General features: G+C 42.6%; 1 protein-coding gene across 2 annotated transcripts in view; it reads right to left on the reverse strand.

The window, feature by feature from the left end:
• mmp16a (matrix metallopeptidase 16a (membrane-inserted)) overlaps positions 1-17574 on the reverse strand; it is a 90528-nt gene that overhangs the window by 7561 nt on the left and 65393 nt on the right. For both annotated transcript variants that reach the window (XM_079576023.1, XM_079576022.1), the window contains 3 exons: positions 15914-16122; positions 7010-7148; positions 846-996 (listed from right to left, as the gene is read on the reverse strand). In XM_079576023.1, coding sequence (XP_079432149.1) covers positions 846-996; positions 7010-7148; positions 15914-16122 — 499 coding nt within the window. The remainder of the gene's footprint in view (positions 1-845; positions 997-7009; positions 7149-15913; positions 16123-17574) is intronic.

The following is a 17574-nucleotide window of genomic DNA, read 5'->3' on the forward strand; positions in this document are numbered from 1 at the left end:
GTCTTTCGCATGCTTTGCATGAAACCTTTTTCGTATGTCGCACTTTGTGTGACTTTGTATATGTGTGGAGCGCCACACACGCACCACTAGTGCGGCCAGCGCACATTCAGCGTACGTCCTCTATACATGTCGTGTAAGTCGTTCCTGAATTGCCCATTCAGCAAGAGTGCATCAATCGTACAAAAACTCTTATATATAAAGCTCCACATGGCCTGTGGCCATTTATACAAAGTTTTTGCAAAATGCCGAGGGGAAGAGAGAAGGCGAGGAGAGAACAGGTGTCAGAGAGGGAGGAGTGAAAAAGGCGTTATGCGTGGTGTGTACGTATAGCATCAATTCACCAAAGATGTTTGGATCCATGCGAATGTAGTCACCGAGGCTTTCTCTCTTCCACTCTCGGAAAAGTGTATCATACATGCGGCATCTCTGTATCCGAGGACGAAATATATAGGCTATACCCCACCACCCCTCCACATTGCCGAATAATCTGCACGGCGTTGGTGCGCACAACGTACAAATTGTGTGCAGTTCTTGCCAACTTCACACAAAGCCCGCATAGAACCCACGGTCAGTATGTTTATTGCAGGTTTGTCTTATAACTACAACCAAAAAGTCGTAAGTCCGGTTGTGACCTAGTCTTCTGTCTCCTTTAAAGCTCCAGGCCGAGGCTTGTAAATGACATTAACTGGTCTAAGAGGTCATAATGTAGCGAAAGCACACCGACAAAATGTGGGAGTAGATCCTGTATTGATGAAATGTCTCTATAACCATATCGCAGTAGCTTTATAGTCAATTCTACTGCACATGAAGTATGCACAGTATACACAGCAGTAACGTGTCCTCACCTGTCCCCTTTGAAGAAGTAGGTCTTAGCCACGTCCTCCCACCACACGGCCGTCTCGATGCTCTGCACTGGCATACCGTGTCCAAACTGGGAGATGTCCTTGGGGTACCCGGCCTGTAGTACGGTGTCCTTAAAAACCCAGTACTGCTTCCCTGCACGCAGAGAGGAATAGAAAAGAAAAGATTAGCGAGAAAGAAGGCGCTCAATATCTTCACAATCAACCAATGACCTTGACCCAGATGTTATTTATTATATAGGACGGCAGACATACTTAGTGAAAAGAGGGAGGAATTTGAAAGAAACATTCATCAAGTCGTCGGACGTTGCCAGGAATAGTTCGGGGACCTAACCCCTAATCATGCAGCGCAATTTGATATATTTTGCGTAAATTAGAACGCCTTTTAGTGGAGGCAACAACACATTTCACCACTCGATGCTCCATTCGATGTCTTATAAAACCCCATTCATGTCGATGTTTTGCAGAGGTAAAATTAGTCGAAGACAATGACACCTTGTCCTTGCTCACGCTCTGAGGTATTTTGGGAACTTTCAGTTTTGTTAAGGTGAACCAAGAACTGCTTAGCGATGATAAAAAGAGAGGGAAAAAAAAAAAAAAAGCTATGGCCCTGGTTGGAGAAATTGGCAGCGCGAAACACTGCAACCTTTTTATGAAACTTTCTAAGCCCTTGGGATCCACGCGCACCTGAAAACAAGAATACATTTAGCGCTTTGCCAATGAGCGTCTTATACCTCAGAGTTTAAAAGCTGTGACTTCTTTTTCTCATTAAAAAAACAGTGTCCCCTCCCTTTTCCTGTGCCAGTAATAGGGCCAAACAACGGCACGTTTTGACACGCCGCGACCCCAGGAAATGCGTTTCTTCAGCTGTAGGGAGGGCCCGGGAGGAAGTGAGCGGGACGAGTGGGGGGGTGAGGGTGGGGACATATGGAGCAGGAACGACATGAAAGAGGCTGAGAGGAATCACGGCTGTATTTGAAGACTTACTTGCTCCATTGTCTGTTTTATCGTATCTTTTATCATTAAAAAGTGGCCCGGACGCTTATTGGACGGGACAGTGAAGCATCAAAAGGTGTGAAGAGCAAAGAGAGGCATGATGCGCCTTTAAACTCAGCCAGACCCTTTCTCTTTGTATCAATCTAGTTTGTAAAGATGGAGTGATGTTGTTACATGGGGTTAGAAAGAGCTCAATCTAATCATTATAGGAATAGTTTCAGAATACCCTTTTCACTTCATGCCACTGTAAGAAGAGTCTGTTTTTACGTAGCCACAACTATAAACATAAAAGGAGTGGTCAAAAATGTCCAATTTGTATATAATCTTTATCGTCTTCTCAAATTCAGACAAATGAATTGGCAAATGCAACTGGTAACCCTTTATAATAATTACATCTTATCTTTAATAAAGGATGAGTTAACTGAATTCATCATGAACAATTCATTAGTTAGGTGTGACTAACACTTAAAGTGACAGGTTTAAATGCTGTTGAAAATATTACTTATTCAGAAGGATGACATAAGTTGCCTAACTAGCGTTTTATTTCAGTGAAGCAGCAATTTTGATGGAGGTTGGGCATAAATGTTATTTTCATGTGAATTTTTAAGCTGCTAACAGAAAGTGACATAGATAAAGGTAAAGTTCCAAATAAATAAAAGCAGTTTAAAATTGTTTGCCTTCACCTATGTCACTTCCTGTCAGTGTCCAATAAAGAAGTGTAACTATAAACATTACAAAAAATGGCAAATAAAGTAAGCTGGGTACAATCTTGAGCAAAGTCTTAAATATATTGTGCTAACCATGTTTTAGCAAAAATGGTGTCTAATGTGTCATATGCACTTTAATAACTACTTTACAAAGAATAAGTGAAGTATGTGAAGAACTGTTCATTATTAGGCATTAACTGTAGTAGTTAAGTAGTTATTAAGTGTCAGTCACACTAAACTAATTATGTGTTCATGATGAATTAAGTGTTAATTCATCATTTTATAATAAGGGGTTGTTACTATAAAGTGTTACCAAGCAACAAACTAGAAGTGTTGCCTGGTGTGAAAACTTTGACAACCACTGCTCTAGAGTCTGGAATCATTCATGAAACATAAGCGTTTCGAACACTCCTTAGAGGAAGTAAGGAGCACACCTTGGTCTGCGAGTAATTGATTGCTGCGACATTCAGAACGTTCAGGATCCTCCATCTTTGCAAAGGTCATACATGTGATGTGTAACCTTATGAAGCCCTGGCATGGAGCGGCCCGAGGAAGTGAGGGGAGGGGTATATCGATGCGAAGGAGGAAGTAACAGTAGGACTGGGTGTTGGCAAACTTTAACCAGGACCCCAGACCTGCACTGGCCTGTTTTGGGAAAGGAAGTTCCTGTCATTGGACCTCTCTCTCTTCTGCATGACTTCACTGGCACTGGCTCACACTTCCTGCCACTTTTTTGCCCATTGTCACACCCCAACATTATGGAAAAGGCTTTCGTTAGCACTAATTTCCTACTTTGAGCACTGCTAAGGACCAGTGACTCAAGTATCATTTGAAGCATCACGCGAAAAAGAACAGTAGTTGCAGATTGTCCTTTATTGAATTACATTTCTTCCCTTCAGCGTTTCGCCCTCCATATTAAAGTGCGGTTCATCTTCTGAGCGGTCTGGCCTGCTTTGATGTCGTGGCAGCTCTGTGGCATTTCTTAAGTGTAACATAGGATCCGGCTTGAAAATATAGACTTCTGTGCGCTTCATGTGGCCCACACGGAGACAGCGCGCAGCTCAAATGTGTGGAAGTTATTATGTGCTCCCTTTTACTGCTGCCTCAAGGCCATTTGTTCACATTGTAAATTGTAAGAGAGACCAAATGGGTAAACTATTCATCTTAATTCCGTCTAAATTACCCTTTAAATTTTACTATTCCAGCTTGACTCTGCGTGGAGTAAATCTGGCTTCCGATCGGGAGACTAATCTCACATTTGCTTATTGGTAACAGACTTCCACAGTAAATTTAACGAAGGATTTATAAAGAAGATATTGGCTTGCTTTTCACTTCGGCAATTAAAGCCCAACCAACACCAAAACAGCACAATGCCCACAATGCCCCCTGATATACGCAAAAATCACGGAAATTGAACAGCCTACGTTTGGATTTGTTTCAATACATTACTTTTTATTTCAGGTAACTAATTCTCCAATGGGGTAAGAAGATTGCACTTGTTTTATTGGATACAACCTTAAAACCAATGCAATGAAAGTAAATAATGGAGTAAACTCAAGACAAGATTAACATTCAGATCTCAGGTCTGTTATGGCCCCCCGCGCCTTCAGTCTCCCTCCTTTTTGAATTAGTTTTGTGTGTGTGGCTAATTTCCACTTTTCCTTCCATAGAAAGTGGCTGTGTGAGCCCTTGCCTGGGATTGGAGGACTGGTTTCCAGCTCTGTCCTGATTGGTTGTTCGTTCCTGGTCCTGATTGGTGCAGAATCTGAACACCTGGCCCCTGATTAACCACCTGCTGCAGCCACGCCTATAAAAAGTCACACCTCATAACATTCGGGGCTGTTACGCCATTTTGTGTCTGTGTCCACCGTGTCTTTACAGCAGTACTAAGTAACTCATGCCCCTAGAGGCCATATGCGCTACTGCAGGTGTTGTAGCATGTTACGTTTTTGTACTCATTAATTGTCCATGAGAGTAAATAGTAAGCTGACAGAAACGAGAGAGGAGAGAGGGATATTGTACATCCAATTACACAATGGAGATCATTTTTGTCACTCAAACTTGGCTGTAAATACTGTTTAAGTGGCGCTAGCCTGCATTAGCGTTGCCCGTTAGCCTGTTAGCTTCTTCTTCGTGATTCCATTAGTGTGTATTGGGGCCTCCAGGTCGGAGCAGGGAAAAGTTGCCATTGTGATTCTGACCAGAGACACCAGGGGGAGATGAAAGACCCCCCAATCATCCTATTAACACTTGTATTACCCCCAGGGGGACTACGGAAAGGATATATTAAAGGTAAACAAGTTACTTAATACTGCTTTAAAGACTGGCTTCCAAAACACTTGTGCGAGGTTGTGTCCACTCTTTTCTTTAGGCCTGTATGTTGCACTTCTTTGTTTAGCTTATTTTAGTAGCTTTGTTTTGTACATCTTTTAGTTTCCTCAAGTTTAGTGAACTCTTAAATGTGTGTGTATATATTGTAAATGGCCTTAGTTTGGCGGTTTTGTTAAATTCGACCTTTACATTCCTTTTACTAAACTTTATCTAACCTTTTTCTTTTGACATCTGGTTTTTGTTACTTCCCTTTTGCCACAGCAGAGCTCGGTTGTAACAAGGTCATTGCAGGTCATTTCTACGTTGAAGTCAAAACCATTTACGAGGTGATCTCTTTTTAACACCTTATAATGGTTTGAAATGACCTGCGATTCTGTACCTAACGGCATCTCCTAAGCACCTAGCCTCAATGATGTCATGAGAACAACAGAGAGCTAGCGCAGCGCCCCAAAAAAAACTACTGAAACATTTCATCAACCGTCTGGCCTGGAGAGAATAGATGCTACTACAGTGACTGAAAATGCTTGATGTGGCTTAAACCAGGTGCTGCTTTTGCTCGCTGACCGACTTTCTTCCAAACGTTTCGCTACAAATTGGGGCAGACAGAATTGCGGCCCGTTGGGAAATCAGCTGTGTGTAGTCAGATAGTACAAATGCTCGGGATCCGTGGGTAGTCCCTTTGGCTTGAATGAAACCGCACGTCAGCATCTGCAACCCGGCGCCTGTGTTTTCGAGGAACTGTTTGTTGTATAAAAATGACAGAAGACCAGTGCCACAGCCGTCTTTCATCGCCTTCATCACTGCCACATGTGCAGTCGTCTATCTGCTTCCCTCTCCGCCTGCGGTGCTAGATGGGGAGTTTTCTTTTTTTTTTTTTACGAGGACGGTTTGTTTGTTCGCAGTCTTTTAACCAGCTTTTGAGCTTCAGACATAATTAGCGTTCAATTACTGTGTTTTAGTGGCCGACTTAGTGTCTGTTTTAAAGTGCAGACACAAATCTTTGTCAGTGGGGTTTGGATTCTGGGCAAATTGAAGGAACTGGCTCCTCTAAATTAGACACGTCCAGAGCGTTTTTTACTAAATAATGTAATGTTCAGTGGATACAATGAAAAACCAGGCAATCATCTGCCTCCCATAAACAGGCATATGTCAAATGCCCTTCCTGACAGCCCCTCTGCATGACTTATGACTGGCTAAAGACCTCCTGAGGACAAGATGATTCTGGCAAATGATTATTGTTTGTGCCTCTGAGAGATTTAGACTCATTGGGTTAGCTCATGGTTATAATCACTAAGCAGTTGAAAATGTTTTGGGCCAAAAAAAAAAGAAAGGCTACACTATAACACAACAAACTGTTTTAGCTCGACGATTTAGGATACCATAGCAAAACGCTGTCATGCATTTCAACTAATGGAAAATTCTTATAAAGCAACACGGTGGATTCGATTGCATCATTACCAGACACAGAAAGCCATTTTTGATAAACAGCCCAGAATCTATTTACTTAGATGCTTGTCCGCTGTTGGAATTTAGGGCAACAACTTATTGCTGCCAGTGCGTTTAAACATAGCACCACTTATTATTAGTCCAAAAAACTCGTGGATTAAGGGAGATTTTCCAGCCAAGTGAGCAAAACACTGCTTTAATCTTCTCCTGATGTACACAGAGAAGCGCACACTCGCTCAGAGATAAGATCAAGGCAGTTCTGCGAGCGGTTCCCTGATAACATGCAGCAGATATTAAAGATAAAATCCCGTGTTTGTTTTCTGGGAACCCGGCGAAACGCACAACACCGACATGAATATTAAAGCGCCATCAGCCCATATAGAGGCTAGACATGACACGTGCTCACGAGAACATTTATGAATGAATTGTAAAGAGGCATGAGCTGAAACAATATGGAACAACATGCTGTACCGGGAGGAACATATTGCGCAATTTCATCTGCAGTAATTAAATCGGGTCTACAAGACAGCACAGGCAGGCAGGCAGGCACTCCTGGTCTCATTTTATACACACTGCCCGCTATGTGACGACCGCACTGAACTACGACAGTGCGACGGGAGTATTTCAAATCTATAGGACACAGAGGAGGACGCGTCGTCGGTATCTCACCTTTAAAGAAGACAAACTTGCCCTCGCTGTTCTCGTACACTGCATCTATCTTCGGCGGCAGGCCCCTCCAGAACACACTGATGAGCATCGGGTAACCGGGCATCACCGCGTTGTCTCTCACGCGCCAAAACCAGTGATCCTGGAAGAGAAAACAGGGATTTTTAGGTTCATTAGTGGAAAAAAGATGTGTGTGTAGCATCAGTGGTCAGACAAACAGGCTTGGGAGAGTTAAGTTTTGTAGCATGTGTATACAGTGGGAGGAAAATGTATGTGAACGCTTTTGAAATTCTCACATTTCTGCCTAAATTGGTCATAAAATGTGGTCTGATCTTTATCAAAATCACAAGAATGAGTAAACAGTGTCTGCTTAAACTAATACCACCCAAACAATTACATGTTATCATATTTTTAATGGCCATAACATGTAAACACTCACAGGACAGCGTGGAATAAGTAAGTGAACCCTTGGATTTCTTAGCTGATTTCTTAGCAGATTGTGCAGAACGATCAGGATGATTCTTGGACCATTCCTCTTTACAAAACTGTTGCAGTTTAGCAAGATTCCTGGGTTCACTTACTTATTCCACGCTGTCCTGTGAATGTTTACATGTTCAGGCCAATAAAAATATGAGAATGAGATGAGAATGAAGTGTCACTGTTTGGGTGGTATTAGATTAAGCAGACACTGTTTACTCATTCTTGTGATTGTAATAAAGATCAGACCACAGCTTATGACCAATTTAGGCAGAAATGTGAGATTTCCTCCCACTGTATCAAGCATCTTCAGTCTGCTATGATGGCTTTGACTTTCACTGTGACACGGGTGACTTCAGGCCAACGGCTCCTTTAAAGACTATCACCCCGTAACCTCATACTTCCTCAGGTCGCCTTTACACACACAACCTACCGAACATACTGTAAAAAACATTATGTGACAAGAGTGAAGGTATGTCCGGGAGCTTTACGAGCATCCACTGACCTATGGAAACGTGAGAGCGTCCCTGGCTATAGGTGTGTCTTTTTGATGTCGGGGATGAAACTTGAAGACACAGAACGCCGGGGGGAGCCAGCTGTGAAAGCCATTAAAACACGCCCGGCCTTTGGCTACAAGCGGCCGATTGTGCCTTTGTGTGCGCACTGGAGAGTGGTCCAAAAAATCCTCAACGCGGAGCTACGGGGAGAAGGGAAGGCAACACATCATCGGAGCTCGCCACATTCGCGGTGAAAGCTAAATAAACAGGGCATTTATCAAACGGTCTCCTCTCGCCGGGACTAATCCAATTGTTTCTGTGGGACTCCCCCCCCTCTTCCTCGCTCTTCCTCCCTCTTGTTCCGCTGCCAATACAACCTTAACAGGCCTTTTCAATTGTTCAGCGCTTTCCCCCAGCCCTGTAATTGAAAACTGCTCAAAGTCTGGAATCGCAAATCATTCCGACTAACAGTGTCCGGACTCGAGTAGAAAGCAAACTTTTGCAAAAATAGGGAAAGTTCAACGCAAATCATCTAAATAAATACAGTATTTTCCGGACTTTGAGTCACTTCGGAGTATAAGTCGCACCAGCTAAAAAAACATACAAGTCATAAGTCACACCAGCCTGGGCAGCTACCTGGGATTAGAGGAGTAACTGCACTGTTGACAAGCCTCTTCCGGCAGCACGTTGTTCAAGATCTCATTTACGAACTCGTTCCTCTAGCTGTGGCCATCGAGCTTTTACACCCTTTTTTTGTTTTCTTCATTGCTGTAAGAGCAACTTTTCACTTTTCGCCAGTCCCTTGCTCACACCCTCGCTGGTGCACAAGCCTAGAGTGCCCTCTAGCGGTGTGAAAATAAATCAAACTATATATATATATACACGTCGCACAAGAGTATAAGTCCCACCCCCAGCCAAACTATGAAAAGTGTGACATATAGTCCATAAAATACGGTAGTGGTGATTCGTTTATGCGTGTTTATGAAGCTATTTTTGAAATGATCATAATCTTGCTGTACTATTTGGTTCATTCCCAAAGACTGTGTAAATATGGAAAGTTGGGTCGGGAAGGGCACGTGGCACTTTGCCAGAAAACACACAGACTTCACAGCATGTTAGAAGGCTGCAAACTACTGCGGCAACACAAGGCAAAGTAGCTCCAAAATAAATATCATCAACAACATTAACTTCCTATACCCAGATAGTTTAAGGCCTGACCCACTGGTTTACGAAACACTAATACGTCAGAAGTCTAGGTCTAAATATGTAATCTACAGTTCAGGGGCATGAAATATTCATTATCAAATGCTATATCTAGAGCACAGGATGAACACGGCCGATTCAAGACATTCGCACAAATCTTTATGTAATGACGACAATGCACTTGCCTCTGCACCCCAGCCATCTCCGCCACAGCTGATGCGGGCACTTTGCAATTATGGGGAATGTCTGGTTTAATCACAACAGCAGAAGTCTGAAATATAATCCCTCAAATTGGGGAAAAAAAAAAGGGCCGCACTGAATTTGTCACGCATAACTGTCTCCATATAACTGCATTACCATATGGTCTCTATTGAAAAGACGGCTTGACAGCTTGTGCGAAAAACGTCCCCATATCCCCGTAAGGATGAAGCTGGTGATTGCAAACAGCTAAAATGTGCAGCTCTGAGAGTCGAGTTGATGTTCTGACACAAACGCCGTTGCATAAAAGATGAATTCCTGCCGCGCTGACACAAATACTACCACTTTTTATGAATAAATGACAAGCACGTTTCATTAAAATTTAAAAAAGAAAGAAAGAAAAAAACAAGCAAGTGTAAACATGTTTTTGTGCTGTACTTGGGATTACAAAGAGAGGGGGTTGGCAAATGCTTGGGAGTTAATTGTTGCCTCATTTTAAACCTAATGCATTTCTGTGTGACATAAAAGGAGATAAGAGAATCACTTTTTGATACAATTTGCAGGGGAAACAACCCCGAATTGCTTGATATTTTTGTTTAAGCCCTGCCAGATCCAAGAGCATTTTCTCCAGTTCGGCTATACCCAAATCTAAAAGCTTCTTGAAAAATATGTCAAAAGATCAGACGAAAAGGAGGATGAAAATGCAATAAAAGGGCAACAAAAAAGCAATGAAAATTTGATAATACTGTGTGACAAAAATGCAACAAAAAAGCCCCCCAAAAAAAAGAGTGACAAAAAAGTGATGAAAAAAATAATTGATGAAAAATCAACAAAAAATTAACAAAAAAGTCATGAAAAATTTACAAAAAATGGATGAAAAATAATCGAAAAACTGATTAAAAAGTGACAAATAATTGATGAAAAATTTACGAAAAATTGATGAAAAAGGGACAAAAAACTGATGAAAAAGTGACAAATAATTGAGAAAAAATCAACAAAAAATGGATGAAAAAGTGACAATAAATTGGTGGAAAAGTGATGAAAAAGTGACAAATAATAGATGAAAAAACTACAAAAAATTGACGAAAAAGTGATGAAAAAGTGATGAAAATTTGGCAAAATTTTGACAAAAAAACAACAAATAAGCGATGGAAAAAAATGTCAAAAAAGTCTTAGCTTTCAAATGAGGCGTTACACTGGCCTAGCGGCTGTAATCTTTCAGATTTGGGTAAAGCCGAAGTGCAGAAAATGCACTTGGTTAATTTTAAGGCAGGGGTTAAGAGGTTAAGTTAATGGTACGCGCTGTGTTTAAATGGACTCATAATAATATTTTTCCCTCGTTATGCAGCCCCGTGTTCAGCTCTCCTTATATGTCTTCATCCTACACAGCACATATGTCGATGGGCAGAGATAACCGGCAGAAGGCCATATGGCGCGTGCGTTCGTATAAAGCTCACCCAGACCTGACCCGCTCGTGAGGCAGGAGCTGGTAACTCGGTATCAGGGGGGGGTTTATTACTGACACTGGATCCAGATGGTGGTTACCTGTGAACCTCCCACGACCCTCTGCCTCCTCGAGCGGAGAGGAGAGAGCGGCCGTAAAACAAAAGCCTAACAAGCATGACTTGGGACGCCTTTGTAGATTCACCCCGCTCATATACAGTAGACCTTAGCCGTTAGGATTTACCGCCCCGCACTAAAGCTGGTTTTATTGAGAGGTAACATTACTATGGGAGCTACTACTGGGGGAGTTACGCGGATTGAAAGCAACAAAAACACAACCAAAATACGACATAAACATGACGACAAAGCGAGGAAAAATCGTAGTTCCATTTTGTACATCTTAGCTTTCAAATCAGGCGTTCCACTGTGGTGACTACAGGCTGTAAGCTCCAGTGTAGAAGCTATTAGATATGGGTAGAACTGAACTGGAGAACATTTGCTTGGATAAGGCTGGGGTTAAGAGGTTAAGTAAGTAAGTAAGTGCTTTATTTGTCATTGTATAAGTGTACAATAAAATGGTGTTCAGGTGTTAGTCCTGAGCCGCGCTGCCATTGTGGGCCGACCTGACCTGCAAGCTTTGGCTGCCTTCAGTCTCCTAGATCCTCTGAAACGGTGCAGCCCCTTCTGGATTTGTCCTTGTTTCAGAGTGTGGTGTCCTGCACTGGTCAACTCCACTTCCTCCTGCACAGCCCCCTCCGCTCCACAACAGTCTTTCACCATCTATTCGTTTGTTAACTGAGTATGACTTAGCATTTAGCACAGAGGTCACTTATATGCTCTAATCCTCATCTAAAGTAAAATCTCAAAAGGTCTGTACATTCATTAATGATTTCTAACCTGGCCTTAACATCACCTAAATGTGGTTGATGCTTTGACAGCTGAAAACATCTGGATGGTTCATGATTTGGGATGTTTGATGGCCAAGTGCTAACGGCTATAGGGAAAATACATTGAGCAGGCTAACAAATGCTGGACTAGCCGGCTTGCTAACTGTCCACATTCGTTAGGATAGAACGCCGCTTTTCCTTTTTATTTCTATGCTCCTGACCATGAACCCGGCTCATGATCTGGAGATAGATCCAGAAAGACGTATACCTAAACCGTGCGAAATAAAACTTGATAAATGCGGTCTTAAAGAGGTTTTTGAGCATTGGCGGTGCTCAATGGCTAATTCTAGTTTACGTAAAACATCAAGGTCCACTACCAATAATGTCAGCAGAGAGAGATGTAAGAATGTTCTCTAAATCATTATGAACTTAAACTTGGTCAAGGCAAAAGAGCCACCACTGACCGCTGCTGAAAGTAATCCCACTTTATCCCAATCTCCCAAAGTAATCCCACCGCGTCCCGCCTTTCTCTTCCCAGTCCGGACCACCTGTGAACCCCTGGGCCCGGAGGGGCTGCACAGATCCGCGGTGTAATGACTTGGCCTCGGCTCGCGTCCGCCGTTCCAAAACCATGGAGTAGAGCGAAACCACGCAGACCAAATGGACCTGGCGCGGGCCCCCTCACCGCACATGCAATCAAGAGAATGGACTCGCGCTGTAAAAGTGAACCGAAATAAGCGCATGCTGTAAATCACTTTCGTGGACAGTGTTTTGGCGAGCGCTCGAAGAGATCTATTAAGCCACGGGTGATTACGCATCTCCTCAATTATCGATACAGATAAACCGCGACGTTGACCGAGAGGAAAGTGCGTAATAATGCGATACTTGAGCCTTTTCGGTGGAGTTTGTGTTACAGCAATTTTGGCCGAGCACAAATTTTGTATCAGGAAACACTAAGACCACCTGCTCCACTGAAAAAGAAAAAAAAAACTGCAGAAGAGAAGATCTAATTCAAAGGCACAGTCTCCCTCCAGTGTTAACTTTATAGTGCTTTTCGATTCAGTGGACTGCAACAAAGGGAAACAAAAAAAAAAACTGTACTCAGAGTGCTACATAAAATAGTGGCCATAATGATGTGAGTGCGCTGGCTCTACAAGTACAAATGATCTGCTACAAATCAAGTCTCACTCTGTTAAACAAACAATAGGAACATTTGAGACGGTGCTAGAGTGAGGGGGGACGCAACTAGTCTTCAAAGCTTCATCGGGAACATGCTTTTTTCTTATCCCGTGCAACACACAACTCCATATCTGCCACGCTCTTTCCCTCAACCTACATATTTCGTTTGCAATTATCCTATTTACGACAGAATAGCCTTTCAAAAAACAATGCAGAGGTTGTTCTGCAGAAACACTCTTCCAGGGTGGCCCCAGCGGATTGGCTTTCAAAGGCCGTTTATTTGCAGACAACGCTGGCAGTCTCTTTAATTTCTTTAATTGAACCAAAGTGGTCAAAATGAAAAGCAACTCATGGGATAGAAGTGTTACGACTACAATATTACGCTGATAATGAAAAGGGCCTGGACTTGTTTTTCACCGCACAGTGTGGGATTAGGAGGCCGAGCTAATCTTTCTTCGCTTTGGCACTGTTCCAAACCAAAGAGGCACACTTTACATTTCCAAAAAAGATGTGCTATATCTTTCGAAAACCCGTTGTTAAGAGTGTGCTCTCGAACACGACTACCTGCCCTTGGTGGAGTAAAGCTTTGTCATAAAAAAAATGTCTCTCGGAAGCTTTGATTTAAATTACTTTTGACAGGAACTTAGACGTCTCTCCATTACACGAAAAATCTGTCTTTCACTTTTCCCACATTTGTCTTGTCAAATCAAAGTCTAGTTAACTCGCTGCAACAACTGTACTCTCTGTGTGTCTTTCAATAGCTCCGAGTGCACGCAAGTCCCATGATCCTCATCACTCCATCAGGAGCAGGAGAGAGAGAAGAAAACTAAATATAAAAGAGTCGAAGCTACCAGAAAACGTAATTATACTGAATTTGACCTGATTTGTTTTGACATTTCTATCCGAAGCCGTCAGTGTAAAAATGAGGTTGTGTGGGAAATCATCGAGCCGCGTACAATCGAGATACGGTATGAAAAGAAGACTGTAAAGAAACGCATCGGTTCTGTTATTTGTGAGCAGTAAATCTGCAGAAGTGTTAGTGCTGCGTGATGGTGGTTAACCTCTTAACCCCTACGTGAACCGAGCACTTTTTCTACCGTTTAGCTTTGCCCAAATCTAAAAGGTGACAAGAAAGTGATTAAAAAGCATTGAAAGACCAACAAAAAAGTGACAAAAAACAAGAAAAAGGGAGAAAAAAACAGACCAACAAAAAAGTGTCAGAAAACCAACAAAAAAGTGTCAGAAGACCAACAAAAAAAATGTCAAGAAAGTGTCAGGAGACCAACAAAAAAGTGTCAAAAAAGTGTCAGACCAACAAAAAAGTGTCAGAAGACCAACAAAAAAGTGTCAAAAAAGTGTCAGAAGACCAACAAAAAAATGTCAAGAAAGTGTCAAAAAAGTGTCAAAGTGTCAAAAAAGTGTCAAAGACCAACAAAAAAGTGACAAAAGAGCAACAAAAAAGTGACAAAAGAGCAACAAAAAAGTGACAAAAGAGCAATGAAAATGTGACATGAAAAATGTGATGCAAACGCAACAAAAAAGTGAGAAAAAAGTGACAGTGGACGAAAAAAATCAGTTTCATAGGTCTTCGCTTTCAAATGAGGCCTTACCCTGTTGCTCTCCAGTCAAGAAGCTTCTTAATTTGGGTAAAGCCGAACTGGCTCAGTCAAGCCGGGGGTTAAGAGGTTAAGGCTGCCGCACATATACAGGGCACACAACGTCCTCCTCTTCTCCCTCATCAGTAATGTACTCCAATAAAGCCTGGGCCATAAATATCACTGTGGAACTTTCCACGTTACTGTATGTTGTAAGTGTCATACAACTCACAGCATAAACACGTCAGCCGTACCAAATGTGCCGAACATGCAAGTTTTCCAAAGGGTTTAATCAGAAAGAAGTCTTGGCCAATCTCTAGAATAAAACTCACTCATAAAGGGGAAAAGGCCAGACTTAACTGGATTTCCCCATTGGTTCCGCAAGCTTCTTATTGAACCAACGAATACAATCAATTTCTATCCTTAGTGTAATCACATAAGAACACACTCGCTCCTTCTCTTTCAGAGCAGAACACTGGGAAGCTTTGTGTAGTCCCGAGGTTTTCCCTGCTCCTGTACATTGAAGAACAGACTTGTAACCAAAGATTAGAGAACGAGAAAGGGGAAAACGCTTTCACAAAGGTATATGCAAATCAGCGCACACTAGGAAGCGGAAAACAGTGTATGCAAATTCAGTAATTTCCAAATTGCGGGTTGCAATTTGACAAAAGAAACAGGCTTCCTGAGAGTCCTGAATTTATTTTTCTTTCAGGTATTTTAGCTGAAGTGAGAATGGTAATAGCATTTTCTGGTGCGTATGGGGTCTTAAGGATGCACGCACAATTAGATGGGCTTTTCAAACGGACTGGGAGTTGGTGAAGGCTTTAGATACTGGGCACGTACAGGCCCATCAAGACAACCACTGGCATGACTGTAGCAGGATGACTTATTCACACAAAGAGAAGGTACAGTGTCAAAGGAAGCACACGCAGACTAATGCTAGTACATTGCTGCAAAGAGCCAAACTTCTTTAAATGACTTTCTTTAAGCTCACACCTCGACCTGCCTTTCACCGCACACAATATGTACCCAAAAAGCAAGCAGATAACAGGCCTTAAGGTAATCCTTCGCATGCTGTTTAGCTAATGCTGCAGCTTCAGGCTCCATAATGGATTTCCCCAAACGTATAGGACATCCACACTGGTGTAAAACGAGCGATACGGTGTTCTTTTGTTGCCTTTCTCAGCCGATTAGGTTCAAACCCAGCAGGAAGAGACTCTTTTGTATACCTTAACTCGGGTGTTTCTTATGGTAAAACGTAATAATGTAACGCAGGTACGAGTAGAAACCCATTTCACAAAGTTTTCGGCTGAAGAAAAATGATCGCTAAAAAGTTTAGAGCACCTTGGGGGGAAATTGATGGCTTAAAAACAACAGAACGGCGAGAAATAGCCCGGGGATTGTTTTGAAATGTGTCCGCCGCCTTACCTTGAAGACGAACATTTCTCTTCGGAGTATGGCCAGCGTGTTGAACCCTCCGTCACAGATGTTGGGCTTGGCGTTGGGGTGGGACGGCGGGGGCAACCTGGGGGGTCTGGTCTGCCTGTCGGGTTTTCGGGGGTCGGATGGCGGATGGGAGCGCGGGAGAGGAGCCGTGGGCAGAGGCTTGGTGGGCTGAGGAAGTTTATCTGGAGGGCCTGCGGAAAGAAACAAGACGGGAGTGGGGGGAGAAATGAGTTATGCTGCAAAGTGCGGTACGGCGACTTTTCGAGGCAGATTTAAGGAGTGCGATCAGCGAGAACACCTTGAGATGCAAAAGACAAATAGTTCTTGGCAGCAGAAACGGAGCCATGAGGCTTATAAAAGTTTAGATATTCATTTAACCTCTTACCCCCCGCCTTAACTGAGAGCTTTTTTGTTTTACCCAAATCTAAAAGCTTCTCGGAGCTCGCAGCCTACCAGTGCAAAGCCTCATTTGAAAGCTCAGGCCGACAAGACTGATGGTAACATTTTGTCGCTTTTGAAGCATATATCTATTTTTTGGGGTCACTTTTTTCGTAACTTTTCTGTCAATTTTTGGTTCAGTTTTCATCACATTTTTGTTGAGTTTTTGTCACTTAGGCCCTGTCCATATAAAGTCAAGCTGAGGACCAAACACAAAGATATTTAATCAATCCAGTGTATCGTCCATACGAGCCCGGTGTTTTGGGGGTCTGTAAATGAACATTTTCCAAACTAGGTCCCACAGTGGAAAGATCTCAAAACGCCGTTTACGTGGCGCCGTTATTACGACGTCTCCACAACTTTTACTAAAACGATGACATCACAGCTCCAGAGTGGTGTCTGTGATCCATAATCTACTGACCTTATAATGAGTTTTACTCATGGATCTATGATGGTTTTACTCCGCTCCTCTTTGCTCCACTGCAGTCCACAAGCCACAGGTGACAAGTAGGAAAACACGGCCGGTCTGTGTTTTTGGACTGACAGTAAAAGTCACTGACAGGTTTTTCTGCTTTAGTCCCGTTACATCTGAAGAGTAAACTCGCCTCCTCGTCTCTTCTGTAGATCGTTAATCCTTGAATCAGTTTCATTTTAACGTTACACTAAGTTTACCTCTACATCTTGTTCTATTATCTGTGTTAGCGTCACAGCGCCTCACACAGACCTGGAAGATGAATCACGTCATTTTCACAAACCTGAGTCGATCCATTTGGACGCACGCATTCACTAAGCTTCGTGCTTACAAAGAAAGTTTCTGAAAACTTAAGTGTTTTGTCTTTGTGTGGATATAGCCTTTGTTGAGTTTTCGTCACATTTTTGTTGAGACTTTGTCACTTTTTGTTGCGTTTGCAACACTCTTTTGTCATATTTTTTGTCACTTTTCCATTGTGCTATCTTTGCTTTTCTGGCCCAGTTTTGTTGCTCTTTTTTGGTTGCATTTTCATCCTTGTTTTCGTCGCTATCTTGACGCTTTTTTCCAAGAAGCTTTTAGATTTGGGTAAAGCCAAACTGAAGTAGATCTGCTCGGTTCAACTGGGGGTTGAGAGGTTAACCGCAACATCTATGTGGTGGCCGTGCGCTCCACAGCACGAACAGAAACTCCGGGCAGTTTTTTAACAAATATGTCGAGATTATATTAAAAATGT

Source organism: Gobius niger (assembly GCF_951799975.1).
Source record: "Gobius niger genome assembly, chromosome: 18".
Lineage (NCBI taxonomy): Eukaryota > Metazoa > Chordata > Actinopteri > Gobiiformes > Gobiidae > Gobius > Gobius niger.